This window comes from Cydia pomonella, chromosome 8 (genome assembly GCF_033807575.1).
Source record: "Cydia pomonella isolate Wapato2018A chromosome 8, ilCydPomo1, whole genome shotgun sequence".
Lineage (NCBI taxonomy): Eukaryota > Metazoa > Arthropoda > Insecta > Lepidoptera > Tortricidae > Cydia > Cydia pomonella.
Window position 1 is genome coordinate 23,129,952 of NC_084710.1, and position 15,870 is coordinate 23,145,821.

Genomic DNA, 15,870 nt, shown 5'->3' on the forward strand with positions numbered 1-15,870 from the left:
GATCAGCCAACATAGAAAATGACTGTGCTGGCTGCGAGTGCCAGCGCTAGTTCGTTATTGGCCTCGTGTAAACAGCTTTTTTTAGCATACGGCCCGCCTTATGGTAAGCAGTTACCATAGCCTATGGATGCCTGCTACTCCAGAGGTGTATATGCGCATTCGTTGAGCTCTGGCAACCTTACTTACCGGCAGGAACACAACTTTACACTATGAGTAGGGTCTAGCGTTATTTAGATGCGGTTTTCTCTAAGGTCCTCTACCTACTTTCCCAGTTGGGCTCTGCTCTAGATCTGGAATGACATCCGCTGTGCTGTGCCCTACCACACCTAAGCGAGATGACATTCACAATGCCCATACCTCTCTTCTCTTTTGGTCGTAGTTTAAGGACAAACCCGGGTCCAAAAGTTTTTCAAGACAAGCCAGCGATGTCGACCAGCATTGGCAGGAATAGAGCGTTTGCCTATTCCCACCAGTATTGGCTTGTCTGAGGACCGGCGCCAGCGTTACTGGCTTCGTCTAAAGCTAGCCACGGCGTGGCGAGCAAATTAAAGACGTTCATACATTTGGGTAAGCTCAACGTACCTACCTATAAATGGTGTTGTATTCCCGCGCGCCGCTTGCGTCTAGCCCGCGACCTGAGGAGTAGTAATCGACCTCTACACCAAACATAGTGCGATGTGGCGGTGTCAAAGAGTCTTCTTGCAAAACGTGGACTAAGCTTAAAGTTCGACAGATATCGCAATCTATCTGATATCTTTAAACGCCTACGTAATGCAATATCGGACTTTACACGCAAAGTTCGGGCTTTGATGTTTTGTCTTAACTAAAACATTCTTAAAAGTCTTGACTAATGTCGGACTAATAGAAAATGCCTAAAAACATAAAGTCCGCCATTTATACTTCCGTGAATTGTGCGAAAAAGGCTAAGAGTCCCCGGCACGCTCGGCCGAATTTCAGTTTTCCATACAAGCGAATATGTATATATGTATAAAATAAAATTGATTAAGATGTGTTGGAATATGTTTGTGTGGGTAGTGACCCTGCCTACGAAGCTGATGGTCCCGGGTTCAAATCCTGGTAAGGGCATGTATTCGTGTGATGAGCATGGATATTTGTTCCTGAGTCATGGGTGTTTTCTATGTATTTAAGTATTTATAAATATTTATATATTATATACAAATACAAATACAAATACAAATCTTTATTTATAACGCCAAAGTTACAAGTCACAAAATCAAAAGGTTTAACAATAATAATAGGTACAATAGTAAACCAAATTATTCATACAGATTATTATTCAATGCGATTATTACACTAAACATAAGTTAACACAGTATGTAAGCACATTGAAACTTATGTGTACGGAAGTTTAAAAAAACTCCTCGACACTGTACAAAGATAAAGTTAGTAGCCACTTTCGCAGTCTACGTTTAAATATATCGGTGGATGCTGCATCTCTAACCGCTGCGGGTAGTCTGTTATAAACGGACGGGCCCATAATGTACGGGGAACGCTCTGACTTTGAAAGCTTGTGTTTAGGAGTGACAAGTTGGTAATTAAATTTGTTACTACGAAGCGCATGACTCTTGTTCGTGCCGCGTTTTTTGAACAAATGTAAATTCAAGTGAGTGAAGATCGCCACCTGGTACACGTGTTCGCCCGGCAATGTCAAGACCCCTAGACTTTCGAAGAGGTTCCTGCATGAAGCGTCGATCGGTGCTTTAGCAATGGCACGTATTGCTTTCTTTTGCATTCTAAATGCACGCAGAGAATCGGCCGCACGGGCCCACACCTCGGCACCGTATGTGAGTAAACTATGCACTGTCGCGAAGTAGCAGGAGCGCACTACGTTAGATGACGCTGTGCTAGCTAGCCTAACCAGTGCGAAGCACGCGCGCCCTAGTTTCGAACTTAGCTCGTCAATGTGCCCGTCCCAGGTGAGAGAGCTATCTATTAGGAAGCCCAGCAGCTTTGTCGACCGAACATGATGTAATGCCGTGTCGCCAGCTTTCACATTGAAAGGTTTCTGAGCTTTGCCGTTCAACTCGAAAGTCATGTAGCAGGTCTTGTCTCTATTCAATGCGAGGCCGTTGAACGAAAACCACTCCTCGAGTTTACGAACTACTTTATTAATTTTGATCTCAAGCATCGCGTCCGAGGTAGCCTCAATTACCGCAGCCACGTCATCCGCGTACATATAAATTTCGGCACCTTTGATGGCCGCGGGAAGGTCGTTCAATAAAAGGCTAAAGAGCGTATTCGATAGACACGACCCCTGTGGTACCCCCAGGACATTCTCCAGTTCCCCGGAGGTGACACGTCCCGCCTCACCGACCACAACTTGGATCCTATTAGACATAAATGAGGAGAGCAAGGAGAGGACTGGACCCCGAATCCCGTGGAACTGGAGCTTGTCGGCGATGAGGGTATGGTCGGCAGTGTCGAACGCGCGCGAGAGGTCGCAGCACAGCAGCGCCACGCGCAGGCCCGCCTCGCGCGCGCTCAGCACGCGCCACACCACTTCTCGAACCAGGTCAGTGGTCGCGCGTCCCGCCCGGTATGCATATTGACGATCTGATAAAACATTTTTCTCCAGTACAAAATTCAGCAACCTCTTGTTTAACCCTACCTCTAATATTTTACTAACTGCTGGTACAAGGGAGATCGGCCGGTACGATTTAGTCTCAGATCGGTTTCCTTTACCCTTGTACAGAGGACTAATTTTTACCTTTTTGAGGGCAGAGGGGTAGGTTCCTTTTCGAACGCTAGCGTTGCAGATGCATGAGATCGCAGGGGCTATAGGTATTGCTATTAATTTAAGTAACTTTGCGGACAAGCCGTAGTAGTCGGTGCTAGTTTTTGGTGCGATATGGTATCTGAGTATATTAACAATCTCAGTGGGGGTGAAACGCGGCAACCACATTGACACGTCACTACCTTCCGCGTCAGCTGAAAGCGCAGCGCCAGCGAGCGGCCGGTTGGCGACGGGGGCACCGCACCTGCTTGCCGCAGCTATGAACTCTAAGTTAAGTGCGTTAACTAAGTCCTGTTTTGACGAGAAACGTTTACCATCTGGGTTTCTTATGCGGTCGGTATAGTCGAGACGATCACGGGTCTTACGTCCTAACTCTGCATTTACGACCTTCCACATTCGTTTTGACTTGTTGGGGTCGTTACGAATCTGGGCGGAATAAAACTGGGTTCGCTTATTTTTAATAAGAGGTCATATTTCAAGGTCAACTCTTTAGCAAATTTGTCAACACCTGAGTCAGTCGGGAAGGCACGTTTTAGATGGGACATGTCGTAAACCAGGTGTTTTAAATTTAAAACTTCTTCGTCAACCCAGTTGTTCATGGGACACACATTAGGTTGTTTTTTAAACGGAAAACAAGTCTCAAATTTACCTAGTATAATTTTAAGGAGAGCGTCGGTCAATGCGTTACAGTCATATTCAGTATTTTTTATAACGTCACTCCAATCAACAGAATCAATTGCGGATAAAAAGTTCATTTTATTTGTGGTGGTAAAACTGCGCCGTGTGATGTGCATGTGCGAGTGCTCGATATATATCGTTGTCTAAGTACCCTCAACACAAGCCTTATTGAGTTTACTGTGGGACTTAGTCAATTTGTGTAATAATGTCCTATAATATTTATTTATTTATTTATGTTACTTAATGTTTATTTGTTGTAATCTCATGTAAGTGAACTGTTTGTTCTTATGAGGCATTCGGGCTCGCACATTCATCTCGCTCACTCTTATGCTCAGTGCGAGTGACAGAAAACGTGTTTTATACATTCGTATCTTTACTGGGCTACTATAGTTACTAATCACCTCAGATAAGTGCTATACGTAACATTTTATCAACTAGCACTCAAGAATGCCTGTGGAGTACTTTTTTTTTTAATACTACGTCGGTGGCAAACAAGCATACGGCCCGCCTGATGGTAAGCAGTCTCCGTAGCCTATGTACGCCTGCAACTCCCGAGTTACATGCGCGTTGCCGACCCTAAACCCGCCCCCCCTCGTTGAGCTCTGACAACCTTACTCACCGGCAGGAACACAACACTATGAGTAGGGTCTAGTGTTATTTGGCTGCTGTTTTCTGTAAGGTGGAGGTACTTCTCCAGTTGGGCTCTGCTCTAGATCTGGAATGACATCCACTGGCTGTGCCCTACCATATAAAGCGAGATGACATTCACAATGCCCATACCTCTCTTTTGGACGTAGTTTATGGACGTAACCGGGTCCAAAAATAAAAGGAAATCATAAAAGGCCATAATGATGCATTGTGTGTCGATGTGTAAAGTAAATATATAAGTAATTCTGTTTCATTCGATATGCTAATGTCATGCAATAATCATGAACAAAGGTGCTTAAGATGATCGCGCTTCTATCGTCTGCCATCGTCGCCGTCACTTCAACAAGTATGTAAGTGCGAGTGACGCATGATACGACAGACGATAATAGTGCAACCATCACTAACCTATCTTCATAAAATAATGCAGGTGCAACAAAGCAACAAGTCACAACCGATGTTTATTGGTCTCTTGGCCTTTTCAGTCGATTGATCTTTAATTATTTTCTTTATTCATCTCATAAAATATCTGAATATGAAGCTACTGTGATTAACAGCGATAACAATCAGATGAACGAGTGTTTTTAGGGTTCCGTAGTCAACTAGGAACCCTTATAGTTTCGCCATGTCCGTCTGTCTGTCTGTCTGTCCGAGGCTTTGCTCCGTGGTCGTTAGTGCTAGAAAGCTGAAAGGCATGGATATATAAATCAATAAAGCCGACAAAGTCGTACAATAAAATCTAAAATTTTTTTTTAGAGTACCTCTCCTACACGTAAAGTGGGGGTGAACATTTTTTTTTTGCTTCAACCCTACAGTGTGGGATATCGTTGGAAAGGTCTTTCAAAACTAATAGGTCTTCAACAAACATTTCTTGATAAAGTGAATATATTCGGAGATAATTGCTCCGAATGAAAAAAAAATGTGTCCCCCCCCTCTAACTTTTGAACCATAGGTCCAAAAAATATGAAAAAAATCTTGGAAGTAGAGCTTAAGAAAGACATTAAATAAAAACTATAGCGGATATGATCAGTTTAGCTGTTTTTGAGTTATCGCAAAAAGTTTCCCCTTCATAGTAAAAAGACGTACACCCACAGTTCATCCCTTGGTTAACAATCTACCATACTTTAAGCTCCAGTTTAGCTTATTGTGACGGAAGAGTAACTACGGAACCCTACTCTGAGCATGGCCCGACATGATCTTGGCCGGTTATTTATTATATCGTGTTGAATATGGGTCAAGTGTACATATTGGGACACAAGAATGTCAATCTTTTGCTATTTATTACGCATATTGATTAAATACGGAGAATAGAAAACTCTTGGACCCGGGTACGTCCTTAAACTACGTCCAAAAGAGAGGTATGGGCATTGTGAATGTCATCTCGCTTTGTGTGGTAGGGCACAGCCAGTGGATGTCATTCCAGATCTAGAGCAGAGCCCAAAGCTCTAGGGAAGTACCTCCACCTTACAGAAAACAGCAGCCAAAAAAAAAAAAAACAGGAACACAACACTATGAGTAGGGTCTAGTGTTAGACCCTACTCATAGTGTTGTGTTCCTGCCGGTGAGTAAGGTTGCCAGAGCTCAACGAGGGGGGGGGGGCGGGTTTAGGGCCGGCAACGCGCATGTAACTCCTCTGGAGTTGCAGGCGTACATAGACTACGGAGACTGCTTACCATCAGGCGGGCCGTATGCTTGTTTGCCACCGACGTAGTATAAAAAAAATAAAAATAGAAAAGTACGAATAACCCGTGAGTGTATATGCGCCTACGCGCGTTTCTAAAAACGAGCTTATACGCTCGTATAAAACGCTAATCTGAAACCGTCCTATACAGAATGTTTATTTAATTACCTGCAATAATTTACGGGGTGAATATATACGTCATACTGAGCAACTTTTTAGTATGGGACCAACCCCGAAATCGCGAAAAAAAAATTGGATTTTTTTTACATTTTATATGGGATAGTAAATATTCCTAAAGCATCTTTTTTTACGATCGGCTGTATTGAACATTTTTGTTTGTGTGTGTGTGTGTTCTGCGGGCCCGAAGTAATGGAAAATTTACGTACATACGTTTTTTGTTCTTCAAAGAAATCCTCCCTAACGTATACTTATGTAAGTATACTTCGAAATCAATATTAAATCAAGAATATATTTAAAAAGTTTGATTGCGGCTCTCGATTCAAACGTACACTGAGATCAGAAGGCCTACCGTGAACCACTTTCGACGTGTTGCCTCCCTGTCACACTTATGTACGAATTTACAAGTGCGACAGAGAGGCAACACGTCGAACGTGGTTCGCGGTAGGGCTTCAGAACCCCTAGTGTAAAGTTATTCGATAGCGCGACGTGACGTACGCGTTTGCGTTAAGTGTATTCGAATAATGTCATTCAGTTATCGTGAATTTCGCTCATACTTGTCTTTACATGTTTGGGTGCGGGCGAGATGCACAATAACCAAATAACATGATTCAAATATTTTGATGTCAGTGTACGTTCGAATTGGCGTGTCTGAGTATGCGCGCGCAGCCTTGCCAAGAATGCGTTGCGCAAGGGCATGCGATAATGAGATGAAATTCCTCGCGATAAAGGTTCTCATTGTTTTCGTTAACTAATATTTATGGGTATAATCATTTTTTACATTTTATGACATACTGTTAAGTAGAGTTTTTTAATATATATACGGCCCGATTCGAAGAATGACTAAGACACGTTTAAGATCCTGGAAAGATCTGTAAAAGATCGATAACTAAACGACATGTCCGACACGACCGGTTTGGCCTAGTGGGTAGTGACCCTGCCTACGAAGCTGATGGTCCCGGGTTTAAATCCTGGTAAGGGCATTTATTCGTGTGATGAGCATGGATATTTGTTCCTGAGTCATGGGTGTTTTCTATGTATTTAAGTATTTATAAATATTTATGTATTATATATATCGTTGTCTAAGTACCCTCAACACAAGCCTTATTGAGCTTACTGTGGGACTTAGTCAATTTGTGTAATAATGTCCCATAATATTTATATAATATATTATTATATTTATTTATTTATGTCAAAATTGACGTTTATTTCGATTCCGCTGTGATCCCAATAAGATCTACTTAAGATAAACACTAGTGTCTAATACAATCAACAAATCTTTAATATAGATGTATCCTATGATACGTGCCATCTCGAAATGCCATGCCTTTACATGTGTCAAAGTTAGACCTGATAGTTCACTTGTGGTGTTATGAGCAGCTTTATAGGTTACTTAAAGGTTGCACATCCTTCAGTTCATCACTGTGATAGGGATCAGATTGTGTGAATGTGCGTATTGCATTCATGATCATGCATACGTAATATATTCTATAAGTACAAGTATATAGGGAGCGTGCATGAACTGTAGGAGGCAGCACAGGAGCCGGCAGATTTTGGCGCGAGGCGTAAATGTGATGTTTATTGTTCCGATGTAGCCCACAAGATGACAGAACCTACTATGCATGAGAAAACAGGTGACGTGTAAATGTACATGTTTATGGTTCCGATTCAGGTCACAAGATGGCAGACCCTCCAACGCGCACGGTCCCTAAGTAAGCAAACGTGAGGTTTCAACAATACGAGTAATGTCTTTGAGTAATTGTGTCGATATTCATCCTCACAATTGGGAATCTCAGGCTGAAATGAGGCCAGAGTGGCGTCGAGTTCTCAAAGCGGGTGTAGACAAGCATGACAAGGACTGGTTAGAGAACCTTAGGCAGAAAAGACTCCGCGCTGCTAGACCTCCTCCCTTGGACTCTCGTCATGTTTGTGATTGCTGTGGCAGAAGATGCCGCTCTGGTATTGGACTCTTCAGTCATCGCAGACGTTGCAATCAACCTCCCCGCAACACCTGATTTTACCCGACGCTGCAACAATCATCTGCTATAGATGTGGTGGCCAATTCTTCTTCTTCTTTGAGAAGTATTTGTTTACATGATAGAACAAGTAAGGTACACTTTATGTATATATTTCTCAGGCGGCTGGTAAAAATGTTGCACGGAGATTTGTATACTAGAATAGACATCTCAAGAGCCCCCATTTTCCTTTCTGGGTATTGACATTATGGAAAATATTTTTACACAATAGCTATGCCCCCACGTTTAACTTTTTTAGATTTTTTGATTCATGTAAAATATGCAGGAGCGAACAGTTTTCATACAAATTTATAAATGCTCCTAACTCTTATAATAATTAAAAATTCGAAAAAAGTGACATTGGTTGCTCGAATCGAGCTGCTTCTGTCAATCATACATACAAACGATATCTGAATATTCTTAATGAGAACTTATCTAAACTAGAACTTATCGTTGTCGTATCTCATTTTTCGAATCGGGCCGGAACAAAAGATTAGATTAATTATTAGTATTATTACCTAAGGTTAAGAGTGTCAAATCAAGATCAAATTATTTAAGCTTGAATGCTGCCGCTGAAAGCATAGCGAAGAGATACAAATATTTGTAATAAATAAATTTAATTTATTTTCAACTTATAACAAGGCTTGATTTATTGACATAAAATAGTGTATCTTTTTTATATTTTTAGTACGATTATTCCAAAAATGTATAGGTTGCGAACCTTGACACGAAGTTGATGTCCCTTTCGCAAGGGTCGGACCCCAAGTGGGCCAGACACCCACTCCCGTGTGACGCAATTGTGACGCAATCGTGACGCGTATGACGCCGAATGAATCATTTTGGAGTCACAACAAAGTGTCAGGTTCAACTGCGTTACGAAAGTTACTAAATAGGCAGTCATAGAGGCAATACCAGTAATATTGAAATAAACAAACCCAGATATATTTATATACCTATTACTTACTCGTACAGTCAACCAATTTGAATCCTAGGTCACTATAGAACCTTGTCGCTTTAACTACTCTATTCATGACATGCATCACTCAATAAGCACTGTCGTAGAAGTCATTATGACATGGTTCTATAGTGGCCTAGGAATCAAATTGGTTGACCGTACCTATTAATTGTTTAGTTTATACTTTATAGCCATCATAGTTTTGCTTTTAGCTTCTAGGTAATCAGTAAGGAAGAGCGGTGTTCCTTAACACAAGTATTTCTATACTTAAAAAACCGCCAAGAACATGTCGGGCCACGCTCAGTGTAGGGTTCCGTTGTTACTCTTCCGTCACAATAAGCTAAACTGGAGCTTAAAGTATAGTAAATTGTTAACCAAGAGATGAAACGGTACCTTTCACCCGAGTTAAACAAATAGGCAAATTTGCATAATCAGTACCTAATTAAAGTAAGTCTTTTTACTATGAAGGGAAAACTTTTTGCGATAACTCAAAAACAGTTAAACTGATCATGTCCGCTAGTTTTCATTTAATGTCTTTCTGAAGCTCTACTTCCACGATTTTTTTCATATTTTTTGGACCTATGGTTCAAACGTTAGAGGGGGGGACACATTTTTTTTTCTTTCGGAGCGATTATCTCCGAATATATTCACTTTATCAAAAAATGTTTGTTAAAGACCCCAATTAGTTTTAAAAGACCTTTCCAACGATACCCCACACTGTAGGGTTGAAGCAAAAAAAAATCCACCCCCACTTTACGTCCTACACGTAAAGTGGGGGTGGTTTATTTTAGTACCCTAAAAAAAAATATTATATTTTATTGTACGACTTTGTCGGCTTCATTGATTTATATGTCCATGCCAAATTTCATCTTTCTAGCACTAACGACCACGTAGCAAAGCCGCGGACAGACAGACAGACAGACAGACGGACATGGCAAAACTATAAGGGTTCCTAGTTGACTACGGAACCCTAAAAAGTGATAGAGAGAGATGTATATAGGCTATGCTACGGAGCGAGATTGGCATGTTAGCTAAGCACCCAGATGTCTGTAGGTCTGCTGTTTAAATACTAAATCGATCGGTCTTTTTCAGACGCAAATCGAAAAACGCAGTAATTACTCAAGTTTACTCGTATTTAAAAATTACTCTCATAAAATGTGAGAAAATTATTGCAAAATCAAATTAAAGCTTGTCAAGAGTAACCTTTAATTCATCACTGTTCATTAACAAAATGTAAAACTAATATGTTAAACAATAATTTTAACGAATTCATAAAATGCCTGAGGCCCTAATTAAAATTCATGGAACTAACTTATATATTGCAACAAGATGACATATTCTAATAACTTTGTTACTATTTAAACTTGACATGAAATCTTAAAATGTTCGAAGATGTAAAGACCAGTTTCTGAACCCCTGGTGTAAATTTAATCGATGGAGTAGACTTGTTTTGTATGGGATTTAGAAATAGCGCGCCAAGCGGGACGTCTTGGAAACTCAAAATCTGTACTGATGTCCATTTCAACTGGGATTTGACGGTTCAAATTTTTTAGGGTTCCGTACCCAAAGGGTCAAACGGGTTCCTATTACTGAGACTCCGCTGTCCGTCCGTCCGTTCGTCTGTCACCAGGCTGTATCTCATAAACCGTGATAGTCAGCAAGTTGAAATTTCTACAGATGATGTATTTCTGTTGCCGCTATAACAACAAATACTAAAAACAGAATAAAATAAATATTTCTTTCCAATCTCGAGGTTCTCATCCAATCACCGAAGTTAAGCAACGTCGGGTGGGGTCAGTACTTGGATGGGTGACCGTTTTTATAGATAACGGTACGGAACCCTTCATTGCGCCCTGACGAGTTAAGCCTTAAGCCTTTATAGGACACACATAGATACTAAAGGCTAAAACCTAATACTAATGGCCTGACATTTATTTATGTGATGAACACGGCTAGTTGTTTTCTATGTATTTAAGTATTTATAAATATTTATATATTATATATATCGTTGTCTAAGTACCCTCAACACAAGCCTTATTGAGCTTACTGTGGGACTTATTCAATTTGTGTAATAATGTCCTATAATATTTATTTATTTATTTATATAGATATAGTCAAATCGTTTGATAATGTATGCTCGAAAAAAATGCCCTTAGTTTGCGGGACATTTTGACACGAATAAAAGATTTATTAAGCCCTCGAGAACAGCGACCGATTATCACATATAAATAAATCTAAACCAAAGGTATTTTCCACGTCCACAACCGGACATGTCACAGAACCTTTAAACCGCCGAAGTTCTAAGTTCAAATGTCAACTCGCGTCCTTGCGATGCGCTCGCGCATATAAATAGCGCATCCCGCCAAGAGATGGCACCAGTCGCTCACTAGCTCTCAAGCCGGGACCACCAAAAAACTCGCCAAAATGAAATCGGTTAGTGGTTTCGCGTGTGTTCGGATTGACACGTGTCTTTTGTGATCGATTATTATTTTTTAATCAACAAAAATATTTTATTATGATGGATATATATTTTAAAAATTGCTTTTGTTATATATACTGCAAACATTAAATCGACTTTTTTAGCTTTTAAACAGTTCATAGTTAAAGTTTTTACGCTTATAAATATTTGAACTTATTTGTACGAGTATTCGTTCCATGTTTATGGATCAATTTAATCTTTAATAGTACATTACGATACAAGTGCGAAAAATAGGAAATTCGAAACGAGTGGCGATAAATTAAAACACGACCGAAGGGAGTGTTTTAAATCGACACGAGTTGCGAATTACCTATTCGCACATGTATCGTACAACGTTTTACAGTACATATGGCCCTTTAAATGTTCGACACAGTAACGTAATATGCTACTTCTCGCACTAGTGCTATAAAGTAGCCCCATATGTACTGTAAAAAATATTATGCCACATTTAACTTTACTGGTCTTTTTCTAGCATAATAAAAAAAACCAATACCTAGCACTAAGTGTATCTCAGTCTTGATTCCTTGCTTTACATTTTGACCGGTCATTTAAATTTACGTGATTCATATTTTGCATATTTTTTTATTTCATATAAAAGAACTTGAGATTTAGATGATAATAATCAAACTGCAAACAATGTTAATTTGTATTTGCATTGTACATTCATTACATTCGAACAAGTACATATATTCGAAGCAAAAAAATAAAAATATAATAAATTCAGAAAAAAACTACCATAGACATTCGTTTAAAATAAATGAGTCTGCTTAATTTAACAAAAAGGCATGTAAAAAAAAACTATTCCGATCTCTTATAGTTTTTGATTCTAAACTATATATTTTTTAGACGACTGCACAGTCCACAAATTAAAAATAAATTTGTTACAGTTCATCGTATTCGCCCTGATCGTCGCGGCCGTCGCCGCCGCCCCACAACGCAGCCCTGACGCTGACGCTCAGGTCCTCCGCTACGACGCTGAAAACATCGGGCTCGATGGCTACCAATACGCGTAAGTCACCCATTGTACGCAATATGACCGACTGGGGACGCAAGCGGGATAAACGCTAAAGGCAACATTCGGGTGACGAATGCAACATTAATAATGCCACTTTTTTATACTACGACGGTGGCAAACACGCATACGGCCGCTGCGGTAAGCAGTCCCCGTAACCTATGTACGCCTGTAACTCCGGAGGAGTTACATGGGCCTTGCCGACCCTAACACTTCGCTCCCTCGTTAAAAACTGGCAACCTTACTCACCGGCAGGAACACAACACTATGAGTAGGGTTTAGTGTTATTTGGCTGCGGTTTTCTGTAAGAAGGAGGTACTTCCCCAGTTGGGCTCTGCTCTAGATCTGGAATGACATCCGCTGTGCTGTGTCCTACCACGCAAAGCGAGATGACATTCATAATGCCCATACCTCTCTTTTGAACGTAGTTTGAGGACGTACCCGGATCCACGTTACTGCTGCAGCGATAACGCGAGCGATGTTACTGTCAATCTTATTGATAAAAAGAGTGACGGATTGAACGTTCTTATTGCGTGAGTAATGCGGTAACATAATTAACACATTTGTCAAGGTAATTGACAATGACATTGTCGCTGTAGAAGTAACTGTGCGGTGTAACAGTTGCCATCCAAATGTCATGATAAGATGCGAGAACATTTCGCTAAGATTGACCATAATTATGATTAACTGACTTATTAGAATATAAGCACTACTTAACAAATTTTTTTAATCGTCGACAGACTTACAGAAAAGTAGTGTCATACAGATAAAGCCATTTAAACGGATCACACTCACAGAATTATAACAATTATAACCTTTTTGATTTTCATAAATAAACAAACCATACTTATTAATGTTTTAGTGTGTGTGTGGGAAGAATTTTGTTCATTTAAACCGCAGAAACCACAATGTTTCATATTATTATGATTAAAAAGTGAACTACGAGTATAAGCATCGTCGTAAACATTAAAAAACGCCCTAAAACGCAGAGTACCTCCTGACTATTCTTATCCTGTAATACCTCTTCTAATGTGTAACTTCCTCCACAGAGTTGAGACCTCCAACGGCATTTCGCAACAGGAGCAAGGCCAGCTCCAAAACGCTGGCACCGAAAACGAGGCTATCTCCGTCCGCGGATCCTTCTCTTACACCGGCCCCGATGGCGTCGTCTACACCGTCACCTACATCGCTGACGAGAACGGCTTCCAACCCCAGGGCGCTCATCTTCCCCAAGCTCCTTAAACTAGTCAATCCCCACCCTTCTGTAGCAATGCTGTGATAAGAGCCCGGTTGTTAATAAAGTTTTAGTTTTTGTTTTAATTTTATGTTGTTGTTTTATTGTTTTTTATGTGCGCAGTCGGTTGAAAGCACGTGAGAGCGCCGTCTTCCTTTTTTTATCCTGTATTATCTAAAAAAAGCAGGAATTTACCTGCCAATTGTGCTGTAGCCGATACAATAACGTATAGTTGATTTATTTAGTTTCAAAATTAAATTTTCTGAAAAACAAAAAGGTTGCTATAGTTTTTTTTTTCAAATTAAAATGAAGTTTCTTTAAAAATACTGGATCTTAAGAGCATCATCGATCGATATGATCTTATTAACAAACTAAACTTATTAAAAATTAATGAGGATCGCAAAAGCGTATTTATAAATTTACATCATACCTATAGAGTGCACATAATTACAATGTTAAATCATCGCAAATAGGCTAGATAATTGCAAAAATATAAGCAATCGCGCCATACTTGACTTTTATAAATTTTTTTTAATATTACCAACACAACCATAGCAATTATATTAAAACCACCAATCATTTTGAAGATGTATTCATTTCTGAAAATGACAGAACTGAAAAGGCAACACACCTTAAAGACGATGATGTAATTTTTAAAATTGATGACCAATAAAAGCCAAAACAAGATTCCAGATTTGTAAAATCAGGCTAACTTCATACTCATAAAGATGTAAATATGCATTAACCTTCGTGCGGTGGGCAGATGTTACATTATCATTTATAATTTCATCCTTGAAATTTGAATTTGACATTTGACTATTTTAGACAAACAAAATCGTTATCTTACAAAGTTAAGTTCAGTCATGGTCGGATTAGTTTAATGGGATGTTTTCGTGTTTAATATTCATTAAATTGACATCAAAATGGGTTAGCGATAATTTATTCGTGTTGTAGAACTACGTACAAGTTTATTAAGCCTCTAGTAAGTATGAAGCCATGACATGCATGACAATTATAAAATGTAACTCTATGACGACCGTATTGGCCTAGTGGGTAGTGACCCTGCCTACGAAGCTGATGGTCCCGGGTTCAAATCCTGGTAAGGGCATTTATTCGTGTGATGAGCATGGATATTTGTTCCTGAGTCATGGGTGTTTTCTATGTATTTAAGTATTTATAAATATTTATATATTATATATATCGTTGTCTAAGTACCCTCAACACAACCCTTATTGAGCTTACTGTGGGACTTAGTCAATTTGTGTAATAATGTCGTATAATATTTATTTATTATTATTTATTTATTTATTCAACTCTATTGACAGTCATTAAAGTTCAAGATTCTCTTCTTCTTCTTCTTCTTTGTCGTTGTACTATTTGCAGAGCGTCGTGGTCAACTGCTGACATCAGGCGCAGATGTTGCTTGCCGTACGATTTCTCGGCATTTTTCGCGGTTGGGGGCCATTCTGGCAAATGCGTTCAGGGGTCCCTTCATGGCAGATTTGATTTGGTCAGTACATCGCATTGGTGGCCTTTTGCGCGGTCTTTTTCCGTTTGCTCTTCCCTGCACCACCAGACGCTCTATGGAGTCGTTGTTTCGCCTCGAGACGTGACCGAAAACTGAGTATGCGGGTCTTTACGAGAGTCGAAAGGCAAGTTCAAAATTAAAGAAATATAAAAAAATCTTTATAAAATTTCAAAAATACAAAATGTAATGTGAAACGTTTCATTAAATTAAAATACTCTTTGCAACTGTGTCATTATTATTATTACGATGTGTTTTTATAAAATACCTGAGGTATCTTTCTTTTCCTAACAAGGAAGGGTACCCAACTGTCCGACTCCGATTTGATTCATTTTGATATATGTTATAGAGTAGTCTAAAATAACGGACACGTATTTTTTTTTAGCTGCCCAAACTCAACCTATTGGGAGAAATTGTCCTCCAAAGTACTAAAAAGTTACTAAATCTTCTAACTCCTATAGAAAGTGATGCTCAAGCAACTTGCTAGTTAATGGCTGGTTTGAGTATATGTTTGAAAGCAGCAAAAAATAATGAGCACGTGTTTTGTTAAATCGGCTAAAACTCATTTTTTCCTAAAAAAATCGACATTCGAAGATTTCGAAGTTTTATAATATCTTATCGCTGAAGTTACACATAAAGACGGGTGTACACGTATACGGGACACATATATAAAAAACACGTGTACATTATTTTTTCCTGTACTATTAAATACTA

At 39.6% G+C, this 15,870-nt stretch overlaps 1 protein-coding gene across 1 annotated transcript; it reads left to right on the forward strand.

The window, feature by feature from the left end:
- Nucleotides 1–11,247: 11,247 nt before the first annotated feature.
- On the forward strand, nt 11,248–13,722 carry LOC133520870 (flexible cuticle protein 12-like). The gene is made up of 3 exons (XM_061855564.1): nt 11,248–11,339; nt 12,273–12,394; nt 13,447–13,722. The coding sequence occupies exons 1-3, from the start codon at nt 11,331–11,333 to the stop codon at nt 13,637–13,639; spliced, it is 324 nt and encodes a 107-aa protein (XP_061711548.1). The 5' UTR covers nt 11,248–11,330; the 3' UTR covers nt 13,640–13,722.
- Nucleotides 13,723–15,870: the final 2,148 nt, after the last annotated feature.

Coding starts and splice junctions, on each gene's coding strand:
- LOC133520870 (XM_061855564.1), top strand. Junction 12,395..13,446: donor CTCGATGGCTACCAATACGC/GTAAGTCACCCA, acceptor CTTCCTCCACAG/AGTTGAGACCTCCAACGGCA.